This window comes from Entelurus aequoreus, linkage group LG21, assembly GCF_033978785.1.
Source record: "Entelurus aequoreus isolate RoL-2023_Sb linkage group LG21, RoL_Eaeq_v1.1, whole genome shotgun sequence".
Lineage (NCBI taxonomy): Eukaryota > Metazoa > Chordata > Actinopteri > Syngnathiformes > Syngnathidae > Entelurus > Entelurus aequoreus.
In genome coordinates this window covers 27,261,912-27,286,911 of record NC_084751.1, presented here as the reverse complement: position 1 = coordinate 27,286,911, position 25,000 = coordinate 27,261,912, and the positions used below count along the sequence as shown (strand labels likewise).

The 25,000-nt window shown below is 40.6% G+C and overlaps 1 protein-coding gene across 1 annotated transcript in view; it reads right to left on the bottom strand.

The window, feature by feature from the left end:
* The window catches only part of dym (dymeclin), a 162,439-nt gene that overhangs the window by 33,114 nt on the left and 104,325 nt on the right, over positions 1–25,000 (bottom strand). The window contains exon 15 of the mRNA XM_062031332.1: positions 10,616–10,798. Within this exon, the coding sequence (XP_061887316.1) occupies positions 10,616–10,798 (183 nt within the window). The remainder of the gene's footprint in view (positions 1–10,615; positions 10,799–25,000) is intronic.

The window sequence follows — 25,000 nt, the reverse complement described above, 5'->3', positions numbered from 1 at the left end:
GGTGGGAAGCAGTGTATTAGCGGCCGGCTGCAGCAACACAAACACGTAGCCGGTGTTTCATTGTTTACATTCCCGAAATATGACAGTCAAGCTTTACCATTGGCCGGTGGAGAACTGGGACAACAGAGACTCTTACCAGGAGGACTTTGAGTTGGATATGCATGCTTGTGGAGAACTGGGACAACAGAGACTCTTACCAGGAGGACTTTGAGTTGGATACGCGCTACCGTGAGTACGCAGCTGCGGCTTCCAAAAATTTGATCGCTTGCCCGTACGTGCGTGCCGCTATGTGCATGTCACGTACGTAACTTTGGGGACTTCGGGGAAATATATGTGCTGTATGAATTTTGGGGAGGTGAACGGTACTTTGGGCTGGTTGTGTTGTGGCTAATAGAGTATATATATGTCTTGTGTTTATTTATTGTTTTAGTCATTCCCAGCTGAATATCAGGTACCACCCGCCTCTCACAGCATCTTCCCTATCTGAATCGCTTCCACTGCCCTCTAGTCCTTCACTCTCACTTTCCTCATCCATAAATCTTTCATCCTCGCTCAAATTAATGGGGAAATTGTCGCTTTCTCGGTCCGAATCGCTCTCGCTGCTGGTGGCCATGATTGTAAACAATGTGCAGATGTGAGGAGCTCCACAACCTGTGGCATCACGAGCATATCGTCTGCTACTTCCAGTACAGGCAAGGCTTTTTTATCAGCGACCAAAAGTTGCGAACTTTATCGTCGATGTTCTCTACTAAATCCTTTCAGCAAAAATATGGCAATATCGCAAAATGATCAAGTATGACACATAGAATGGACCTGCTATCCCCATTTAAAGGCCTACTGAAATTAATTTTTTTTATTTAAACGGGAATAGCAGATCCATTCTATGTGTCATACTTGATCATTTCGCGATATTGCCATATTTTTGCTGAAAGGATTTAGTAGAGAAAATCGACGATAAAGTTTGCAACTTTTGCTCGCTGATAAAAAAAAAAGCCTTGCCTGTACCGGAAGTAGCGTGACGTCACAGGAGCTAGTATTCCTCACAATTCCCCGTTGTTTACAATGGAGCGAGAGATTCGGAGCGACAAAGCGACGATTACCCCATTAATTTGAGCGAGGATGAAAGATTCGTAGATGAGGAACGTTACAGTGAAGGACTAAAGAGGCAGTGATGGACATATCTTTTTTCGCTCTGACCGTAACTTAGGTACAAGCTGGCTCATTGGATTCCACACTTTCTCCTTTTTCTATTGTGGATCACGGATTTGTATTTTAAACCACCTCGGATACTATATCCTCTTGAAAATGAGAGTCGAGCACGCGAAATGGACATTTAAAGTGACTTTTATCTCCACGACAATACATCGGTGACACACTTAGCTACTGAGCTAAAGTGATAGCATCGTTCTCAAATGAAGATAGAAACAAAAGAAATAAACCCCTGACTGGAAGGATAGACAGAAGATCAACAATACTATTAAACCATGTACATGTAACTACACGGTTAAAAATTCTCAGCCTGGTAAGGCTTAACAATGCTGTTGCTAACGACGCTAAGGCTAATTTAGCAACTTAGCAACCGGACCTCACAGAACTATGATAAAAACATTAGCGCTCCACCTACGCCCGCCAGCCCTCATCTTCCCATCAACAGCCGTGCTCACCTTCGTTCCAGCGATCGACGGCGCGACAAAGGACTTCATCCGTGGGTTTGGCGACAAGCATCGGCTAGGCGTAGTAAGTAGTCCTTGTTGTGTTGCTGTAAGTATTGTACTTAGCCGCTAATACACCGATCGATCCCACCTACAACGTTCTTCTTTGCAGCCTCCATTGTTCATTAAACAAATTGCAAAAGATTCACCAACACAGATGTCCAGAATACTGTGGAAATTTGTCGAAGAAAACAAGAGGTTTTTGTATCGGGTCGATGGGGTACAACCACCTCCGTGGATTTTGTGACGTCACGCGCATAAATCATATCCAAAGTAGTTTTTCAACCGGAAGTGATGGGCGGCGTGGCGAAGTTGGTAGAGTGGCCGTGCCAGCAATCGGAGGGTTGCTGGTTACTGGGGTTCAATCCCCGCCTTCTACCATCCTAGTCACGTCCGTTGTGTCCTTGGGCAAGACACTTCACCCTTGCTCCTGATGGCGGCTGGTTAGCGTCTTGCATGGCAGCTCCCGCCATCAGTGTGTGAATGTGTGTGTGAATGGGTGAATGTGGAAATACTGTCAAAACGCTTTGAGTACCTTGAAGGTAGAAAAGCGCTATACAAGTATAAGTATAAGTGTGGCGGGAATTTTAAAATTGCACTTTATAAGTTAACCCGGCCGTATTGGCATGTGTTTCAATGTTAAGATTTCATCATTGATATATAAACTATCAGACTGCGTGGTCGGTAGTAGTGGGTTTCAGTAGGCCTTTAAATAAGAAAATCGCATTTCAGTAGGCTTTTAAAGTAAAGTGTGTCATGAAAGTTGCTGCTCCTTTTAAATGTTGTGTTTCAGCTTCCATGCTAGTGTTAGTCATATTTCTTTATTTTGTTCTTCTGGGCTGCACTTCCAGCTGTGCAGGGGTAAGAGGCTCAACGCCTGACTTTCGCGCACACAACCGGACACACTTTCACAAAAAGGCTCGCAAACGTACACAGGCACAGACACATACATTCACAGACACACACATCATTACGGTCAATAAATATTTATTTGTGGTGTACAGCCCTTTGTTCTTCAACTGTGGTTGTTTTTAAAGGGCTTTATAAAATAAAGTTGGTATGGTATGGTAATAAAGGCAGATTGTCGAATGCAGCTGAGATAGGCTCCAGCACCCCCCGCTATCCCAAGAGGGACAAGCGGTAGGAAATGGATGGATGTTGCGTGCAGGATTATACCAAGCATTGCTTCCTTACTGTTTACTACTGTGGTAACTTCTAACAGAAATTTCCGCAATGTTTGATCGAGGAAATATGCTAACAGCCGATCACCTTGACCAAATTCAAATTCATCGCGATCAACAACCACGATCATATAATCGCCCCGCCCAACGTTAATCACAGTGGTGGGCCGTCAGGGCCAGCAAGGCCTTATCTACTGGCCTAACATAACCAGAAATCATGATCATAATTAAAGACAAAAGTACTTTTTCATTTACTTTCCCTAAATATCTAAAAGTATTCATATTCTCTTCATGTCATATTGCGCTCCTTCCAGTGCTGTTGTATTTAGGTCAGAGTTTTTATTCAATCATAATTCAGTTAGCTTATGTTGCCATGCTGTACCAAATCTGCCCGGAGCCTTCAGAATCAACAATGCAGGCGTGGCGTCTATGTAAGTGAACGGGCACATACAGTTGATAGATAATTGTGATAGCCAATCAGATCACGAGTTGTTGTCAGTAAGGCCTTTTAGCTGGCCTCACATTAAACGTGACATTTACGCGTCCTGTGATTGGATACTCACTGGTATGAGCCGCGGCAGTGCAATGTAGATCAGCAGAGCCACATGAATTTGAGAACACATACAGTTGATAGACAGTTGTAATAGCCAATCAGATCACAACTTGTTGACAGTAGCCTATCTAGGTAGCCTGATGATAACGAGACTGTGATTGGATACTCACTTGTCATTCCAAAGTGAGTAGCCAATCACAAGTAGTAATTTAGCAGGAAGCGGGAAGTGTTGACCCACAAAGAAGGAGAACAAAATGTTGATTAGGTGGCAGATACAGTATATATTTGTAAAGCCATTTTCAAGAAGGATATTTAAAAAGAAACTACATCTTATGAGACGATGTCGGCCAACCCCGGAAGCTATCTCAGCTGCTCCGGCGATGGTATGGGGAAATGCCCGCCATTTCCACTCGAATCATCCGACTACGAGGGGTACTACTGGCTGATACGGTGTCAAATAGGTGCTACAAATTGTGAGTTCAAATATTTAATTTGTTTATTTTTTTCACGTTCAATATGGTTTTTTGCAATTTTAATTTAGACAGTACCACATAAGATATGTTTTAATTGCTGATGCGGGTTTATTGATTTTTAAATTCGCCAGAAAATAACCCGTTTTGTACACTGTTGAGGTGCTTCAATACGAAGTAGTGTGTAAATGTGTTCCTGTATAGTATTTATCCAGCAATGGTCATAAATTATGGTATTTTGAGAGGTAATCATTGAAGTCGGACATCACTGAAGGTTAGGTGGGAAACGCACGGCCCGCTAATGGTTCATCATCATGTCTTCTTTAGATTTTAAGTCAATATTCTTGTGTGGAGACATTGTTTTATAAGAGTGAAAAATGTGAAATTTGTTACAACTTTTAGTTTCTCTATTAGTCAAGTTTGCTGTTCTTTTGTTGCTGCACCAGAACAGAGGTCTTTACTATCTCTGGTTTAACCTTATTTTTGAGGTGGAAAATGTTGCAAATGAGATCCTTGTTTTGTTAACTTTAATGTACCTTTAATTAACTTTGGAATATCCACAAATATGTAATAGCCAATGTGATGTTATTGACACCAAATGACCAGTCAGTATACACTACTACACATCACTAGGGCTGTAAGGTTAATCGGGGCGCCAGCTTTACACACACACACACAGGAAGCACTTACGGACAGCTTCCTTACTCGTGACTCGCCACTAAGAAGTGCCACAAAGTAACAAAAACTAGGATGAAAAAGCATGATTACAACGCCAAATGTCCTGTTGTGGGAATATTTCAGCTTCAAATCAGGTGGGCAATATGAGCCCATCAAAACAGACAAGCTAACGGCAAGACCGCCGTTATCATGGGATGACAAACAAAAAGACAACGTTCGTTTTTCTAACTTGGAAAAAATGCCCTTTAAAATGATCAATATTTATTTAGGTTAAATGGTTGCTTACATAAATTAAAATACATAATTGTATTTTTTATTTAGGATAAAGGTATTTTCCTTCCAGTTAAAGTACAATGATAAACACATCTACATATACAGTAATGACAAATAACAGCTTATACCCTTTTAAATGGTTACTTGTATTATTATTATATATTATGATTATATTGCATTATAATCACTGTATAGTTTTTACAAGTTATTTCTTTAGTTTAAGAGCATGATGTAGAAAAAAGCCCTAAGTCTGTCTGTATAGAGAAAAATATTTTTTTAAAGAAAATTATTGCATATTGTTCTGATGTGTTGATTGACAGTCTAAACGTCTAAAAGTAACATGTCGTCCTTCACTTGTTATTTTTGCAGTTTTATGCATGTTTTCCGTAAAATATAAAAATTGCAAATCGAATCGCAATTTGAGACAAAAACTAATATTAGATTTTTTCCCAAAACCGTGAAGCTCTACATATTACCATCTGTTTATTTCTTTTAGAAAAAGGCCATAGAATTGACTGATCAACAACAATGTGCGAAATCCAACGAATCAAAATCTATACAATTATTTAGTCAAAAACAGCCCTAATTTCTAATAATATGTCAACAATACCACAAAAATTCCCAACCTACAATTTACCCCCACCTAATCCAATCTGGCCTTCGAATTATGGCTCTTAGACAAATTTACCGAGAACCCCTATGTTATAGTATAGTGGTAGTAGTATAAAAAATGATTCCTGAAATGTAAGGTCTGAACCCAATATTGTGAGTGCCGTACATGTGCATTAACTGCTCAAATACAGGACTGAACACATTTATGCTATCATTTTGATGACTGTATGAGTATGACTTATAACTAACCTACTGTGCTTGCGTAGGCTAAAGCGAAAAAGGATAATAATTAACTCGGCTCGTGTCTTTCACAAGCAAAAAGCGCCTCGCTTTCTTTGAGACACAGGCTCTCGTTTCATCCTTATCTCATTGAAGCTTAATATCAATTGCCAGCTTTCAATGGTTTAATCCGAAGGTTGTCGCAGTGGGCTCGTGGCAGCCAAACCATATATGACGACACAAGATTGCAATATAGGGGCTTTAAGCATACTATAGGACACATACTATGGGAAACTGAGCTTTTACTGGATGAAGCGAGCTTGTTTTGATCTGAACTGAACACAGCATCAATATTCCTTTATTGATACTAATACACTTATTGATAACAAATAAATTGTTTATACATTGGTGCAAGTAGCAAGGGCACATGCTCCAAAGGTCATCTTTACACATTGTTAGCTGAAGTATGCATCAAGTATTTTGGATTACATACTCACCAGAAGGCATGTTTTATGCCACTTTGAAACAAGTTATTCAATCAAATTATCTAATGCCTAGCGGGTTTCATCCCAAACAAGAGATCAAGGACACTCTGTGCTTGATGTTTGCAGCGCTCTACTAGGCACCCCCCCCTGGAGCTATGTTTGATATTTGATAATTAAAATCTCTGTTTTACTGATTCTTTTCAAAGCTTTTTTTTTAATATGTGTCAAACCTACAGTGCTAGATACATCCACAGGCAGTGCAGTATTTCTTCATGTTTTGACTTTCCTCTTGCACCAGAGCCCACATGAGCATTGTGTGTGTCTACACCGAATACTAATCTCCTCATCAACTTTGAAGACCTCCCATATGGGGTTAATTTAGAGGAGCAAACAAAAAACAGAAGCTCCTCATCTACAATCTCATGCTACGCACACACGGATTTGCAAGCACAGGGAAGAGTTCGGAGAATCGCCTCGGGGAAGCTGACTTAACCGAGGGATTCCAGTTAGCATGCTTCCTCATACTTATGGATAACAGCGGAGCCTATAGCAACAACCCCCACCCTACTCCTCACTTGTGCACGCCAATAGGAGACTGCGAGGCTCTCTTTCCCTTCTACTTGACTGATAACACTTATGAGTGACAGCTTTTTCTCTCCCACCACAAAGATGGTTCATGAATATTTGACACAGCCTTTCTACACGGTAGGGACTGATTAATTTATCAATATTACTACAGCTAACGGCTTTATCGTTTGGTTGCAATATCCCATCCAGGATATATGTACATTTTACTTACAGATGTTACAGAATCAGTCCTTATCCTTCCTTATGTAGCAGTCGGGGTTGCTTATTTATTCATTTATAACACATCTTTATCAAAATCAATGCAAACACCCCAAAAGAGGTACAATTTAGAGTTTAAACACTATAAAAAATATGGCCTTTTTGTGATGTCTACACTAGTGCAGTGATGACAAAGAGATAATGTGATGATAACCACACAGTAAAGTGCCTGTCTGCTCAGTACATTGTGAGGAATATTATGCATTTAAACATCAATCACACACACACAAAAAAATACATGCAACCAGCAGCAGATGCTTAGGTAAATAGCAAGTCGTGGCTAATGACTAGCATTAAAATGACCAGAAAAGCTCTGCAAACAAATTCATTGCGCGTTTGGACTTCTCAGGGTGCATAGTTTAAATTGAAAGACAGTTAGAAATGTCAAAATGTTACTTGAAAGTCTGAGTTAAAAAAAACATGAATGCATTACTGAAAATGTTGTTTTTGTCCTTTCTGACTCATGAATGTTGTTACAATGTTGCATCAAATATTAAGGTTTATGCATTTGGAGTGAGCCTGCAGGGTTTTTTGCAGTCTGGCTATGACGTGATGTCATGGAGAGGTGGACATACTTAGTTTTATATTTTAATTTAGTAAAGGTCTCAGTCATAGGGGGGTTAGCTCCTCCCCCTCTGCTTCAGGCTATGAGGAAACAAAAAGGGTAGGATAAAATATTATTTTCATCTAATCTTGGCATGCGCATAATAACACAGTCGTGCAATATGCAGTGACATAAATGCTGCTAAAAGCAACTTTTTTATGCAGCTCTGACTTGATTATATATATATATATATATATATATATATATATATATATATATATATATATATATATATATATATATATATATATATATATATATATATATATATATATATATATATATATATATATATATATATATATATATATATACACATATATATATATACACATATAAACGTGCCAAGTATCAGGAGCTGGTGGAGGACTGCAGGGGCAGGAGCTGGAGGACTTTCTATGAGCCAATAGAGGTTGGCTGCCGTGGCTTTGCAGGACGCTCCCTCTGCAAAGTGCTTGGCCGATTGGGAGTCACAGGGGCGGCCAAAAGCAGGGCCATTCAATCCACAAGTGAAGCGGCAGAGAAAGCCACGAGGTGGTTGTGGCTGAAAAGGGCAGATCCGTGGGTTGCTACTGGGACACAAGCAGGGACTTGATCACCCCGGCTGGGTCGCCTGGACAAGGGTGTATGATGTTGTGAGACCCGAAACACCCGATGAATCCAGGATACATCACTGATGATGTGTCCCAGTGCATCCAGGAGATGTATCTTTCAAGCAAATATATAAACAGTGTACATTTACAAAAGATACATTCTGACACTTTTGGACAGGGTGAGGTGTGGTTTCATTTGCAATCTGGGAACGCCTGCGCTAACGAACATCTTGTAGACAGACTGTAAAAACAGGTTATAAAAGTGAGTGTGGAGCAAAACTTACACCAAAGCATGTCCAATAAATATTATGTAGACCGATGTATCTTAACCATAGGGCCCATTGTTGGGCCGCCATTTGATTCTCTGCTGTGGTACGTAAAGACTGCTAAGTTGTAATACACTTTTCCACCACTTGTGGAATGACAATGTCAAAAAAACAGAAGAAGTCTGGAGCTAATGTAAAAAGGGTATTTTCCACTGCAGGAACTTTTTCGGGAATTTTCCCACTTACCCCGGTAAATAAAGTTCCCCCCGTGTTTCCACCAAAAACTACCCAGGTAGATTTAGTTCTCCAGAAACCTTTCGGAGTTCCTCCTAGCTACTTTTTGAAACGTTTCGGGGGCGGGTTGTGCTGTCAAACGCTGATTGTTTGAACACAGCTGAGGGCGTTCCTAAAACTTGTTTTTCAAACACACGGCCGCAATTGCGGAGTATGCACAGCGACTCGTTTATTTCTTATTTCTTGTGTATTTCTATTACAACAACAGCTACTTTTTTGGGGCAACTGTAGTCTTTAAACTATATGCAGTTTATTGCTGTTTATTATTTTTACAAACTTCATTTCGAGTCTTTTATAAACGTATTTACTGGGGAGTATGAAGCCGGACTAGAAGCAATGGCTTCAGCTGCTCACTATTCTGGCTTTGTTGGATAAATGTGAAATAAAAGAGGCAGTACACGAGTGGAATGAAGGCAAATGACATTAATTACTATCTATTTACTTTGTTACATGTTGTAAAAGTAGTCCGTGACACTCCATTTTTGTAGTTACTGGCCTCAACCCGAAAAAAAAGAATGCTAATGCTAACAAGCGAACGCTAAAGCCGGTGTGTTTATGTTGTCGCCGTGAGATAAACACTGAAATGTTTTTCTTTACATATTGTTATTTACAGCTGAAATGGGCTAAAAGGAATCACCTGACCGTCACAAATTCATAATTTAACGTTTTGTATAATATTGTTTTGTATTTCATTTACTTACTTTTTAGTAAAAGAACTGTAACCTAATATTGTCAGTTTATTACATGGTATCCGTGTCGGAATATATTAAATCGCTCCTCCGTATGCCATCAGCCCGATTTGTATAAACTACCCTGAACTGTGAAAACACAAACCACACACTTCTACAGGAACCTAAAGTTCCAGGAACTACAAGTTGCATGAACCAAAAGTTCCTGGGCAAAAATCATGACTAGGGTGGCAAAGCTGTACTTTTATCTGTACTTTAATTTTATCGACAGTTTATTCAAGAAATGTGTATTATTTATTATTAATTTAGTTAGAACTGTTTTATTTTAGCACTTCGTAATTGTAGGTAAATTTATTTTTCATCAGTTTTTATGAGTCGCTTCTTTTGCAGTATATTTGATTGGTATTTCTTTTTTAATCAGACGGACCTAAGCCTTGATAACAATTGTTGTAATTAACACATGCTTTTTTATAAATTGGTTTATCCTGTTAAACTGTAAGTAGGTTGGATATAATTATTAAATATGATTAAGATGTAGAGGAAGATTACTGATTGCAGTGTTAATATTTGAGTGGAAAAGCTGAGTCCTGAGACACCAAAGAAGTGTTTTAAATGTAGATTAAACTCATCACGGGTCCTCTTTAGCATAACAAATATACAGTATATCAAGTTAAAAATGTGTTTGAACCAAAAAGTAATGACTATTATTTAGAACGTAGGTATTCTATTTAAGTTATTATGTGCTTTGTTCTTGTCAGCTTAATCTGAGCTAAATTTGGGACATCGGGTACTAAACGTATTGCCATCTCATGTTTGACGGTATGACAAAAAAAGTTCCTTGAATCCTTGAATTGAATCCTAGACTGTTCAGAAGATGAAAAAATGTAGTCCTTAAATACGGAAAGCTCATGTTAATTACTGTGCATCAACGTGTTTACAACATCTTGGTTGCAGTCCAATTTAATTCTGTATATGCTTGGGTATGTGCTGCTGATGGGCGCAAGTTAACACTTCAGTGTGCGAACAAAAGGGCCCATCTATGAATCAATGTCATGACTGCTGACTGTCACAGTGTGGTTGTATGAGTCATTGCAAATGAAATAAAAGTTATCACCCAAGATGTTTATGTGGGCGACTGACCGTGTCCAGGTTCTGCATGATGTCCTGGAAGGAAGGGTGCGTCCTGAACTGCTCGAAGAGCTCCCTCTTGTAGAGCAGCGCGTACACCAAGTTGGGGTTGTGGTGCAGGGAGTTGCAAAGACAAGAGTTGATGATCTCAAGCATCATGCGGATCACTTCCTCAATCACGTTTAGGTCCTGAGCCTGGGGGTTGAGAAGACGAGAAGGAGGAGGATGTAAAAGGTTAATTGGCTTCCCACAACACTGGTTTCATTTATAATTGTGTTTTTAAATGGTTTATTTTAGACAGATTAAAGGCCTACTGAAATGATTTTTTTTTATTTAAACGGGGATAGCAGATCCATTCTATGTGTCATACTTGATCATTTTGCGATATTGCCATATTTTTGCTGAAAGGATTTAGTAGAGAACATCGACGATAAAGTTCGCAACTTTTGGTCGCTGATAAAAAAGCCTTGCATGTACCGAAAGTAGCGTGACATCACAGGTTGAAAGGCTCCTCACATTTCCCCATTGTTTACACCAGCAGCGAGAGCGATTCGGACCGAGAAAGCAACGATTACCCCATTAATTTGAGCCAGGATGAAAGATTCGTGGATGAGGAACGTGAGAGTGAAGGACTAGAGTGCAGTGCAGGACGCATCTTTTTTTCGCTCTGACCGTAACTTAGGTACAAGCTTGCTCATTGGATTCCACACACTCTCCTTTTTCTATTGTGGATCACGGATTTGTATTTTAAACCACCTCGGATACTATATCCTCTTGAAAATGAGAGTCGAGAACGCGAAATGGACATTGACAGTGACTTTTATCTCCACGACAATACATCGGCGAAACACTTTAGCTACGGAGCTACCGTGATAGCATCGGGCTTAACTGCATATAGAAACAAAAGAAATAAGCCCCTGACTGGAAGGATAGACAGAAAATCAACAATACTATTAAACCATGGACATGTAAATACACGGTTAATGCTTTCCAGCATGGCGAAGCTTAACAATGCTGTTGCTAACGACGCCATTGAAGCTAACTTAGCAACGGGACCTCACAGAGCTATGCTAAAAACATTAGCTATCCACCTACGTCAGCCAGCCCTCATCTGTTCATCAACACCCGTGCTCACCTGCGTTCCAGCGATCGACGGAGCGACGAAGGAATTCACCCGATCATCCGTGCGGTCGGTGGCTAGCGTCGGATAGCGCGTCTGCTATCCAAATCAAAGTCCTCCTGCTTGTGTTGCTGGAGCCAGCCGCTAATACACCGATCCCACCTACAACTTTCTTCTTTGCAGTCTTCATTGTTCATTAAACAAATTGCAAAAGATTCACCAACACAGATGTCCAGAATACTGTGGAATTTTGAGATGAAAACAGAGCTTTTTGTATTGGATTCAATGGAGTCTGAATACTTCCGTTTCAACCATTGACGTCACGCGCATACGTCATCATACATAGACGTTTTCAACCGGAAGTTTAGCGGGAAATTTAAAATTGCACTTTATAAGTTAACCCGGCCGTATTGGCATGTGTTGCAATGTTAAGATTTCATCATTGATATATAAACTATCAGACTGCATGGTCGGTAGTAGTGGGTTTCAGTAGGCCTTTAATGTAAAGGAAAATATTGCAGAGGTACAACAAAGTAGCCTTAGATCTGGCAGAATAAAATGAAAGTACAGTTTTTATTATGCTAAGCTAACTGTTGCTAATTCTAGGTGAAGTGTTTGATTACACTCAATTTTCTACCGCATGTCCCTTTTTGGGGTCGCGGGGGGTGCTGGAGCCTATCTCAGCTGCATTCGGGCGGAAGGCGGGGTACACCCTGGACAAGTCGCCACCTCATCGCAGGGCCAACACAGACATACAATGATTTGCAAATCATTTTCAACCCATATTCAGTTGAAAATGCTACAAAGACAAGATATTTGATGCTCAAACTGATAAACGTTTTTTTTTTTGCAAATAATCATTAACTTTAAATTTGATGCCAGCAACACGTGACAAAGAAGTTGGGAAAGGTGGCAATAAATACTGATAAAGTTGAGGAATGCTCATCAAACACTTATTTGGAACATCCCACAGGTGAACAGGCAAATTGGGAACAGGTGGGTGCCATGATTGGGTATAAAAGTAGATTCCATGAAATGCTCAGTCATTCACAAACAAAGATGGGGCGAGGGTCACCACTTTGTCAACAAATGCGTGAGCAAATTGTTGAACAGATTAAGAAAAACCTTTCTCAACCAGCTATTGCAAGGAATTTAGGGATTTCACCATCTACGTTCTGTAATATCATCAAAGGGTTCAGAGAATCTGGAGAAATCACTGCACGTAAGCAGCTAAGCCTGTGACCTTCGATCCCTCAGGCTGTACTGCATCAACAAGCGACATCAGTGTGTAAAGGATATCACCACATGAGCTCAGGAACACTTCAGAAACCCACTGTCAGTAACTACAGTTGGTCGCTACATCTGTAAGTGCAAGTTAAAACTCTCCTTAGCAAAGGCGAAAACCGTTTATCAACAACACCCAGAAACGCAGTCGGCTTCGCTGTGCCTGAGCTCATTTAAGATGGACTGATACAAAGTGGAAAAGTTTTCTGTGGTCTGACGGGCCCACATTTGAAATTGTTTTTGGAAACTGTGGACGTCGTGTCCTCCGGACCAAAGAGGAAAAGAACCATCCGGATTGTTATAGGCGCAAAGTTGAAAAGCCACCATCTTTGATGGTATGGGGGTGTATTAGTGCCCAAGACATGGGTAACTTACACATCTGTGAAGGCGCCATTAATGCTGAAAGGTACATACAGGTTTTGGAGCAACATATGTTGCCATCCAAGCAACGTTACCATGGACGCCCCTGCTTATTTCAGCAAGACAATGCCAAGCCACGTGTTACATCAACGTGGCTTCATAGTAAAAGAGTGCGGGTACTAGACTGGCCTGCCTGTAGTCCAGACCTGTCTCCCATTGAAAATGTGTGGCGCAATTTGAAGCCTAAAATACCACAACGGAACCCCCCGGACTGTTGAACAACTTAAGCTGTACATCAAGCAAGAATGGGAAAGAATTCCCCCTGAGAAGCTTAAAAAATGTGTCTCCTCAGTTCCCAAATGTTTACTGAGTGTTGTTAAAAGGAAAGGCCATGTAACAAAGTGGTGAACATGCCCTTTCCCAACTACTTTGGCACGTGTTGCAGCCAAGAAATACTAAGTTAATTATTATTTGCAAAAAAAAATAAAGTTTATGAGTTTGAACATCAAATATCTTGTCTTTGTAGTGCATTCAACTGAATATGGGTTGAAAAGGATTCGCAAATCATTGTATTCCCTTTATATTTACATCTAACACAATTTCCCAACTCATATGGAAACGGGGTTTGTATAACAATGTGTGTCACATGACAGTTAATGACATTTGCAGCACCCCCTCTGGTTGTGCTCAAAATACTTTAAAATATGAGCTAGCATATGTGCAATGAGGATATTGTCAAAGTTTTATAAACATTAGACAAAAAGTCAACATTTGCATTTGGAAAATATTGGGGGGAGGAGGGGTTTGGGTGTTGCATGGAGGCATGATGGTCAATGATTTATAGGCGATGTAGTTAAGATTGCTTGATGGCGGCCATGTTTTTCAACCAATATTGCTGACGTTTTACAGACTTGTGCTGGTCAGTCCCGTAAAGGTGCGTAGCACTTTACTAATGATTGTATTGGCACCTTAAAATTTTAATATGTTTTTAGTAGAGCGCATTAAGTTGCGTGAGAAAATTCAAGTCCATCTGACCTATAGAGTCAAACGTTGAGATCTGATAACAGCACCACAATATTGTGTATTTGTTAGAAAAATAATTGCAAAGGCAACACAATAAGGATGCTTGTTTTTTCAAATGTCCCCCCTTTTGTGTGTGTCCAGCGGTTCAGGAGTAGAACGGTTAGATTTCACACAAATGTTATATATTTGATAGTATATATCTGTATCATGAATCAATTTAAGTGGACCCCCCGAACTCAAAACAAATTAGACACTTTACACACATTACCATGAATTGATTAACGTGGACCCGACTTAAACAAGTTGAAAAACTTATTCGGGTGTTACCATTTAGTGGTCAATTGTACGGAATATGTACCTCACTGTGCAATCTACTAATAAAAATTTAAATCAATCAATCAATCAACAAAGTATATAAAGTCATGTAAAAAATGACTGTATATCAACAATATTTGATTAATTTTGTTAAAAAATACTTTTGTGGTGATTGTGTGTTCTGGAGGCAGTCCTTTTGATTTTCCAAATATCCATAAGAGCAAAATATGGTTGTTATAGTTTTTTGGAAAATTCACAACAAAAGTAAGCTAATTTCACATTTGCAAGACCAAACAGAACCTTAAAGGCCTACTGAAACCCACTACTACCGACCACGCAGTCTGATAGTTTATATATCAATGATGAAATCTTAACATTGCAACACATGCCAATACGGCCGGGTTAACTTATAAAGTGCAATTTTAAATTTCCCGGGGAACTTCCGGTTCAAACCGCCTTTGAGGATGACGTATGCGTGTGACGTAGCCAGTAGAACACAGGTATGGCTTCCTCATTGAAGCCAATACGAAATAGCTGTTTTCATTTCATTCTGGATGTATTCTGGACATCTGTGTTGGTGAATCTGTTGCAATTTGTTCATTGCATTATGGAGAAAGAAGCTGAGCGAGCAAAGAAGAAAGTCGGTGCGAAGCGGAGTATTTTGCGAGGGAAGTCAGCAACACAACACAGTCGGTGTTTCATTGTTTACATTCCCGAAAGATGCAGTCAAGATCGAAGAACTCGGACAATAGAGACTCTTACCAGGAGGACTTTGACTTCGTTAACAGACGCAGACGCGATACCGTGAGTACGCTTCCAAACATTGGATCGCTTGCTATAACTAGCTCGAGCTAGTAGCTAGGAGCTAGGAGCTAGCATAACAAACACCTAGGTGTTTGTTATGCGGGATTAATTTGTGGCATATTAAATATAAGCCTGGTTGTGTTGTGGCTAATAGAGTATATATATGTCTTGTGTTTATTTACTGTTGTAGTCATTCCCAGCTGAATATCAGGTCCCACCCGCGCGCTTCCAAACATTTGATTGCTTGCCCGTACGTGCGTGTCATGTACGTAACTTTGGTTAAATATATAAGCTTTATGAACCTTGGGTTAGGTGAACGGTTCTTTGGGCTGAGTGAGTGTGTGTGTTGTGCAGGTGTTTGAATTGTATTGGCGGGTTATATATACGAGATCCCGTCCATATTACCCGCTCGAGCTATAACTAGCTCGAGCTAGTAGCTAGGAGCTAGCATAACAAACACCTAGGTGTTTTTATGTGGGATTAATTTGTGGCATATTAAATATAAGCCTGGTTGTGTTGTGGCTAATAGAGTACATATATGTCTTGTGTTTATTTACTGTTTTAGTAATTTCCAGCTGAATATCAGGTCACCCCCGGCTCTCACAGCATCTTCTCTATCTGAATCGCTTCCACTCCCCACTAGTCCTTCACTTGCACTTTACTCATCCACAAATCTTTCTTCATCCTCGCTCAAATTAATGGGGAAATCGTCGCTTTCTCGGTCCGAATCTCTCTCACTTCATGCGGCCATCATTGTAAACAATAGGGAACTTTGCGTATATGTTCAATTGACTACGTCACGCTACTTCCGGTAGGGGCAAGCCTTTTTTTTATCAGATACCAAAAGTTGCGATCTTTATCGTCGTTGTTCTATACTAAATCCTTTCAGCAAAAATATGGCAATATCGCGAAATGATCAAGTATGACACATAGAATAGATCTGCTATCCCCGTTTAAATAAAAAAAAAATCATTTCAGTAAGCCTTTAAATTATCAATCATTTGTCAAAGGCTCTCTAGTCATATGTTTTACATGATTGGTTAAGTTATCCTTGCCCTAGACTTGGTACCATAACATTATTAATTTCATACCATGACAATTATCCTACACTAAGATAGCAATAACATCTAAATCACTAAGTCCACCTGCCTTACATGGGAAAGTGCTTTATTCTTCTGTTATTGTATTCATAATAATGCGTCAACGCCCAGAAAGACAGACAGGAGAGACAGACGCCACAGAGATTAGATAACATTTGACTATTCTATTGTGCAATGACAGCATCGTCGATAAGATCCTACGATGAAGCGGCCAGTTCACATGCATTATATTCTCAACAAATTGGATGTGGCTATAGTGGGTAAGAAAAGTATTTAGACCCCTTTAAATTTTCCACTCTTTGTTTCATTGCAGCCATTTGCTAAAATCCAAAACGCTCATTTTTATTTCTCATAATGTACACTCAGCACCCCATCTTGACAGAAAAAAACAGAAATGTAGAAATGTTTGCAAATTCATTAAAAATAAAAAACTCAAAAATCACATGTACTTAAGTATTCAGACTCGTTGCTCAATACTTTGTTGATGCACCTTTAGCTGTAATTAAAGCCTCAAGTCTTTGAATACAATGCCACAAGCTTAGCACACCTATCTTTGGGCAGTTTCGCCTATTCTTCTTTGCAGCACCTCTCGAGCGCCATCAGGTTGGATGGGAAGCATGTTTCATCCAGGATGTCTCTGTACATTGCTGCATTCATCTTTCCCTCTATCCTGACTAGTCTCGCAGTTCCTGCCGCTGAAAACCATCCCCACACCATGCTTCACTGTAAGGATGGTATTGGCCTTGTGATGAGCGGTGCCTGGTTTCCTCCAAACATGACGCCTGGCATTCACACTTAAGAGTTCAATCTTTGTCTCATCAGACCAGATACTTTTGTTTCTCATGGTCTGAGAGTCTTTCAGGGGCATTTTGGTAAACCGTTTACTCTGAAATGACTTCCGTCTGGCCACTCTACCATACAGGTCTGATTGGTGGTTTTCTGCAGAGATAGTTGTCCTTCTGGAAGGTTCTCCTCTCTCCACGAGGAATGCTTTAGCCCCAACAGAGTGACCACCGGGTTCTTGGTCACCTCCCTGACTAGTCTAAGATAAATGCAGCAATGTACAGAGACATCCTGGATTAAAACTAACGCTTCCCATCAAACCTGATGGAGCTTGAGAGGTGCTTGCAAAGAGGAATGGGCAAAGAGGAATGGGCGAACCTGCTCAAAGAAAGGTGTGCCAAGCTTGTGGCACCGTATTCAACAAGATTTGAGGCTTTAATTGCTGCCAAAGGTGCATCAACAAAGTATTGAGCAAATGGCCGGAATACCTACGTGATGTTTGAGTTTTTTATTTTTAAATACATTTGCAAAAAAAGTCTACATTACTTTTTTTTCTGTTAAAATGGGGTGCTGAGTGTACATTATGAGTAATAAAATGAATGTTTTTGATCATAGCAAATGGCTGCAATAAAACAAAAAGTGAAAATTTTAAAGGGGTCAGAATACTTTCCGTACCCACTGTATGTATAAATCCTAAATGTTATCTCTCAGGGATAATTTACAGCATTTTTAACTTTTTTTTTTAAACGCTGCAAAGGTTAACTGTTAAGCAAAAAGAAGAGACAATAGCAGGGATGAGTTATTTAATTGTTTTGTGGTCATCTAATAGGTACAGAAAATGCTTTGATAGTGCAATTTAGCAATATATAGCAATATATTTTAAGGTAATATAGCAAGATGATAACTGCTGACTTTGAACAAACCCTTCCAATTTGCCGGAAGGCCCAGGAGGCATTAAACAATCAATGCGGTTAGCCTTAAATCCGCACTTAATTAATCATTTCTAATAGCACAGAGACACAGGAACATACAACCAAAACGTCAAGAGCTGTGCTAATTTTTGCATGGCGGCGAAATCGGGAAAGTTTAGTTCTCCCCATATTAACTAAAAAAGTCTTGTTATAGTGCACGATCAAAACATTTTCTGAAGTTCCTTCGATGACCACAAAACAATGCAATAACTCATCTATTAGCACAGATGTCTAAAACAGGCCCATATTTTGTAGCCCTCTACTAAACCTTATACTGTAGTTTAGCGTAAATTGCCCCACACAGCCTGGGCGGTTAATAGTTAAATATATTATTGCAATTTTGAATACTACTAAAAAGAACACTCAATACAATAACAGTACAAACACAAACATGACAGCACAACAAACAAACATTGGGCAACAAACAATACAAAGAGCAACTTCATAAAAGCAAACTGAAGTGTCTCTAACCACTGGGAGCGAAACAGTATCAAAAATATAAACATTTTACAAAAATGTTTACATTTATAATGACTTTAGACTTAGACCATAGCTTAGGGTCATTGTAACTAACATTGGTAGAGGTACCGTAGTTAACTAACGTGGTTAAAACGTGAATCTAAAATGAAACGGCCTAGCCTTACCCCGACTGTACCTCCAGAGGCCCTGAGTTAAGTTCAATGTGAAACCCCCGCATCAGCATCTCCTCAATCAAATTGTAAAAAAATAAAAATAAATAATAATCATTTGGAAATGAAGAAAGTGCCAAAAATGACAACTTCAAACCAAAACAGACAACCTGCATTTTGCATCTTAGATTCTACTGATTTTGAACTGGCACTGGACACACAGGTCAGTCAAAAGCAAATGTGTGCAGGTACATACGTCCTTGTAAAATGTATTGAGGTTTTTGAGCATGTTTAAGCCGTCACAGGGCAGGAGTTGTGCCTTTCACCACATCGCAGATTGTAATTTTTGTCCTATATTAGGCATTTTCAAGCATAAAAAGGGCTACATGAACTAAAAAGATCAATACTACCGTAGTGGGAGCCACACCAATCAGAGTGCGCTGTTCAGTATCCTGGCCACTGACTGGCTCAGCCTCAGGCAGCATTACTACACTGGATTAATAAGAGTGTAAAGGTGACTAAAGGGTGTTATTTCATGTCTCGAAGACTCTCATAATATTAAAAAAAAGTATTTAGAAAGTCATAAACAGGTGTTATTATGCTGCAGCTATGAAAATATTTGATTTATAATTAATGATTCCTACACAAAATTATTTCATGCTTAAAAACACTTAACAGTGATATAGAAGTGACAACTGTACTGGCAAATGAGAGCCTTAAAGGGGTCATATTATGATTTTTTTCTACAATTACAACACTTTCTTGTGGTCTACATCAGTGGTCCCCAACCTTTTTGTAGCTGGGGACCGGTCAACGGTTGAAAATTTGTCCCACGGACCGGGAGGAGGATTTGGGGGGGTGGAATTTTTAATTTTTATTATTATTATTTTTTTCATAAAGAAATACAATCATGTGTGCTTACGGACTGTATCCCTGCAGACTGTATTGATCTATATTGATATATAATGTATATATTGTGTTTTTTATGTTGATTTAACAACAACAACAACAACAACAAAAACTTTTTTTTAATTTTTTTTTATTTCTTGCGCGGCCCGGTACCAATCGGTCCGCGGACCTGTACCGGGCCGCGGCCCAGTGGTTGGGGACCACTGGTCTACATGACATGTAATGGTGGTTCTTTGGTCCAAATTTTGCACAGATTATGATAGGCCACCCACCTTTGTTTATTCTTATTCTTCTACAGTGTGGAGTGCAGCATGTTTAGCTATGCCTCGTCCTCCAGAGAAGATAATAGTAAGAAACATGACTAAGAAGTGGCTTTGCACTGTATAGCAACGTTAGTCTTTAGCAAGATTTATACAGCGTTTTGATGATGCGTTTGTTCACTTTTTGGTGTCAAATTTGCGAGACGCAGCTAGAATGTGTTATCGACATGCATTATCACGAAATGATGATAGTATCAAAAGCTCTATTGTCAGCCAAATCATTTACATCGTTTATATTGTGCAAGCCTACTACCACATACATAGGTATTCACGAAAATTGCTCAATACTTTGTCGACGCACCTCTGGCAGGAATTACAGCTTTGAGTGTTTTTGAATACGATACCACAAGCTTGGCACTAGAGATGTCCGATAATGGCTTTTTTGCCGATATCCGATATTGTCCAACTCTTAATTACCGATTCCGATATCAACCGATACTGATGTATACAGTCGTGGAATTAACACATTATTATGCCTAATTTTGTTGTGATGCCCCACTGGATGCATTAAACAATGTAACAAGGTTTTCCTAAATAAATCAACTCAAGTTATGGAAAAAAATGCCAACATGGCACTGCCATATTTATTATTGAAGTCACAAAGTGCATTATTTTTTTTAACATGCCTCAAAACAGCAGCTTGGAATTTGGGACATGCTCTCCCTAAGAGAGCATGAGGAGGTTGAGGTGGGCGGGGTTGGGGGGGCGGGGTTGAGGTGGGGGGAGGGGTGGCGGGATGTATATTGTAGCATCCCGGAAGAGTTAGTGCTGCAAGGGGTACTGTATATTTGTTCTGTTGTGTTTATGTTGTGTTACGGTGCGAATGTTCTCCCAAATGTGTTTGTCATTCTTGTTTGGTGTGGGTTCACAGTGTGGCGCATATTTGTAACAGTGTTAAAGTTGTTTATACGGCTACCCTCAGTGTGACCTGTATGGCTGTTGACCAAATATGCTTGCCTTCACTTGTGTGTGTGAAAAGCCGTAGATATTATGTGATTGGGCCAGCACGCAAAGGCAGTGCCTTTAAGGTTTATTGGCGCTCTGTACCTCCCCCTACGTCCGTGTACACAGCGGCATTTTAAAAAGTCATACATTTTACTTTTTGAAACCGATAATTTCCGATATTACATTTTAAAGCATTAATCGGCCGATAATATCGGCAGTCCGATATTATCGGACATGCCTACTTGGCACACCTATCTTTAGGCAGTTTCACCGATTCCTATTTGCCCATTCTTCTTTGTAGCACTAATTTCTGCCAAAGGTACATCAAACTATTGGTCAAATACTTACGTATATGTGAATTTTTAGTCCTTCATTCTTAATACATTTTCAACACAGAATAAAACATTGTCATGGGGTATTGTCTCGAATTTTGAGGACAAAAATGAATTTATTCCATATTGGAATGAGGCTGTAACATAACAAAATGTGGAACATGTGAACCGCTTTCCAGATGCACTGTTTTCTCTGCCCTACATGGTTTTCAGCAAATACCAGCCATTTTTGTCCTACGTAGCCAGACATTCGTGACAACCGTCTTTGTTCTCGTGATGACCTTGTTTTCGACCAAGAATTTGTTAATACTGCCTAAGAGCTGATTCGAAAACAGAAGCGTGGCGAGACGGCAACGGCAAGCTGATTGGGAGACGAGATTCCGCCTGAAATCTGGGCTAACCATCTTAAACAGAAATGCATGTGGGAGCATTTTTTTGTCGACAACAAGAACCTTATCTCATAAATAACTCCGTTGGTCTATTTTTCTTGCGAGAACACACACAAATCTAACAAAAAAAGAGTAACTATGCATGCATGGTCCATGCGGCGCATTGATTTGCACACGCTGGAGGACGAGAATGTGCATGGCGGCGTGGAGCTCTAACTGGCAGCCGTGTGGAGGTAAGTGGAATGCAGGGGAGCTGGCGATAATGAGGATTGATTGTGCGTCTGGAAGCAGAGGAAGAGGAGGTGCTCTGGGCTCGACTCCACCGCCTGGCTACACCCGCTCGCCTCCGGTCCGCTGTGGTGGCCCATAATTAGATGAAACGCAGGGGCTGAAATGGGAGACAGCTGAGTAGGACGACTCGGAGGAGGAGGAGGAGGAAGCAAGCTAAAATGGAAGCGGAGCAGCGGAGAGGAAAAGAGGGTGACAAAGAAACAAAAGGGGGATGAGAGCGATGCAGTGTAGGAGTGAGGTGGCGAGTGTTTTGCTGCGGCTTAATGAGATTGGCCCGGCAGAGGAAAAAAAAAATGCCACGCTGGGGAATTCAGGTCAGAGGAAAATAGGCTAGCGAGACGTCTGCCTGGCCTTGTGTGTGTATGTTTGTCAAGTGGATGAGATTAAGAGGTCCACACTTGAAACCCAGACAGGATTTAAATATCTTAACTCCTCCCTCCTTCGCACTCCTCTCTCGCGCTTGTTTTCCCCAAATTCGAATCCCCCAGACAGCTTAAAGAACACCTCACATGTGTTTTTGTGTATTTTGCTTCCCTTTTTACTCCAGTCATGCGCTAGTTTTCCAGCCTCCTGCGTTGTCGTTTAGTCACAACCTCTAACGCTGCTATTCAATGCCTCCCCACTGAGGGAAACACAGGCTTTGAACGTGAGCTGTATCATTATTCTGCCCCATTTTGCAGTCATTTGCACATAAATGACAGCAAATGAGTCAGCCAGTGTGCGTCGGCAGGTGTGTTTGACCTCCGCTATATGTCTGACAAGAAGGTTTTAATGGGCGCGTGGCGGGAATAAACATGCCACCTTACTCTTTCTACTTTCCTTGCATGCAGACAGGGAGGGCGCTAAGAGGCACCGGCGTGTAACTCCCTGTAAAGTAGGCGCTGGCATCATTAAACCAGTAGCTTAGCTTATTCCCTGGCTGCTCACTGCAGGCTGTTGCAAGGCAGACAAAGAGGACTTAGCGGGAGACAGTGCTGATAATGACAAGGACAGGGTGACAAGACTAAAAAAAAAAAAAAGTTGGAGATGCTTGCAATTGGATCTGTCTTGCCCAGTGGCAGTTTCATATTAACCATACCGACGAAACTGCTGCACTTTCCAAAACTGTCTAATAAGGTTTTCAAATTCCAATTACTCTTCCAACGGAAATGTTGAATCTGGAAATTAATTCACTTTTTGGTCCAATTGTTCCCATAGGAAAGGATGGAAATATCATTCTGAGATGCTAACTGTCATACAAGTCAAGAAATAAGTTCACCGCTGTTAATGTGAAGATGTCAAAACGCCTTAATAACAAAGGTGCTTGTAAGATTCTGATTGTTTTGTTACATGTCACGTATAAAAATTTGTTTTAACGATTAATCGATATATCAGAATCAGAATCAGAAATACTTTATTAATCACAGAGGGGAAATTCAGAAAATCGATTTATATTCCTGAGATTCAACTACTGTATTTTCCGGACCATAGGGCACACCGGATTATAAGGCGCACTGCCGATGAACAGGTCTAGTCAGGCCTATTTTCATACAAAAGGCGCACCGGATTATAGGGCGCATTAAAGGGGTCATATTTTTTTTTTTTTTTCTAAATTGAAAACACTTCCTTGTGGTCTGTATAACATGTAATGGTGGTTATTTGGTCAAAATGTTGCATACATTATGTTTTACAGATCATCTTCAAGCCGCTTTCTGACAGTCGCTTCAGGATTCGCCGTTTTGTGGGTGGTCTTATTTGCGTGGCTCACCTTCGGCAGCGTCTTTTCGCCGTCATCTTTGTTGTGTAGCGTGCAAGAAGTGTCAAAAGATGGAGCTAACTGTTTTAATGACATTCAGACTTTACTTGAATCAATAACGGAGCAGCATCTCCTCATCCGTAGCTCACTAGTATAACAACAACACCGAAAATGGGTCCCGTGAAAAACCGTCTGACCGGAACTCTCTAATAACTAAAGTTCCTTGGGTGAATAATGTAAACTCACTTCAGCGCTTTCATGTCGAGTTTACTGACAGGAGAGGGTGTTTGATTAAGACCCGAAACACCCTATGACCCCGGGAGAATCACTGATGATGTGTCCAGGTTGCACTGTAAGATGTATTTATGAAACCGATCCAGTATGGCATCGCCATTGACTTCCAGGAAGAGGCTGGATGACAACCCCGAAAGAGTGGTGACAACTGGAGAGACAGTTGACAGCTCGGAAAGACGGCAACCGGGGCAGGGAGGGGTAGCATCCCAAGCTGCAGCTCCCGCAAGGGAGCACCCATATAACGCTGCGAAAAACCCTGAAGACACATAAAATCAAGATAGGCTGCCTGAGGAAACCCGTGGTGCAACGCATAGGGCCAGTACCTTGGACGGCCCTGATGAGACGGAGGAGGACCCAGGCCCGGACACTCCCCACAGTGCCTGGAACCTCCAAGCACCACCGGCACAACCCCGGGGCAGACCGTCGGAGGGGGGACGCGTGGCGTGGAGCGCTACCTGGACACAAGTCGAGGGACTGATCACCCTCGGCTGGGTCGCCCAGGAGAGGGTGTTGGATTAAGACCCGAAACACCCTATGACCCCGGGAGAATCACTGATGATGTGTCCAGGTTGCACCGTAAGGTGTATTTATGAAAACAGATATAAGTAAGAACTTAACACTACTTTATATTAGAAATGGTAACAGCGGAGGATGAATGTCCCATAACAAGAATATAGAGAAAAATAAGAAGTTTATCGACTACGGTTTCGCCACGGACTACAAAGGCGGCGCGTGCAAATTTTCAGGACTTATGCAGATCCCAAATACAGATCAGCAGGTACCAGAAGGTAAG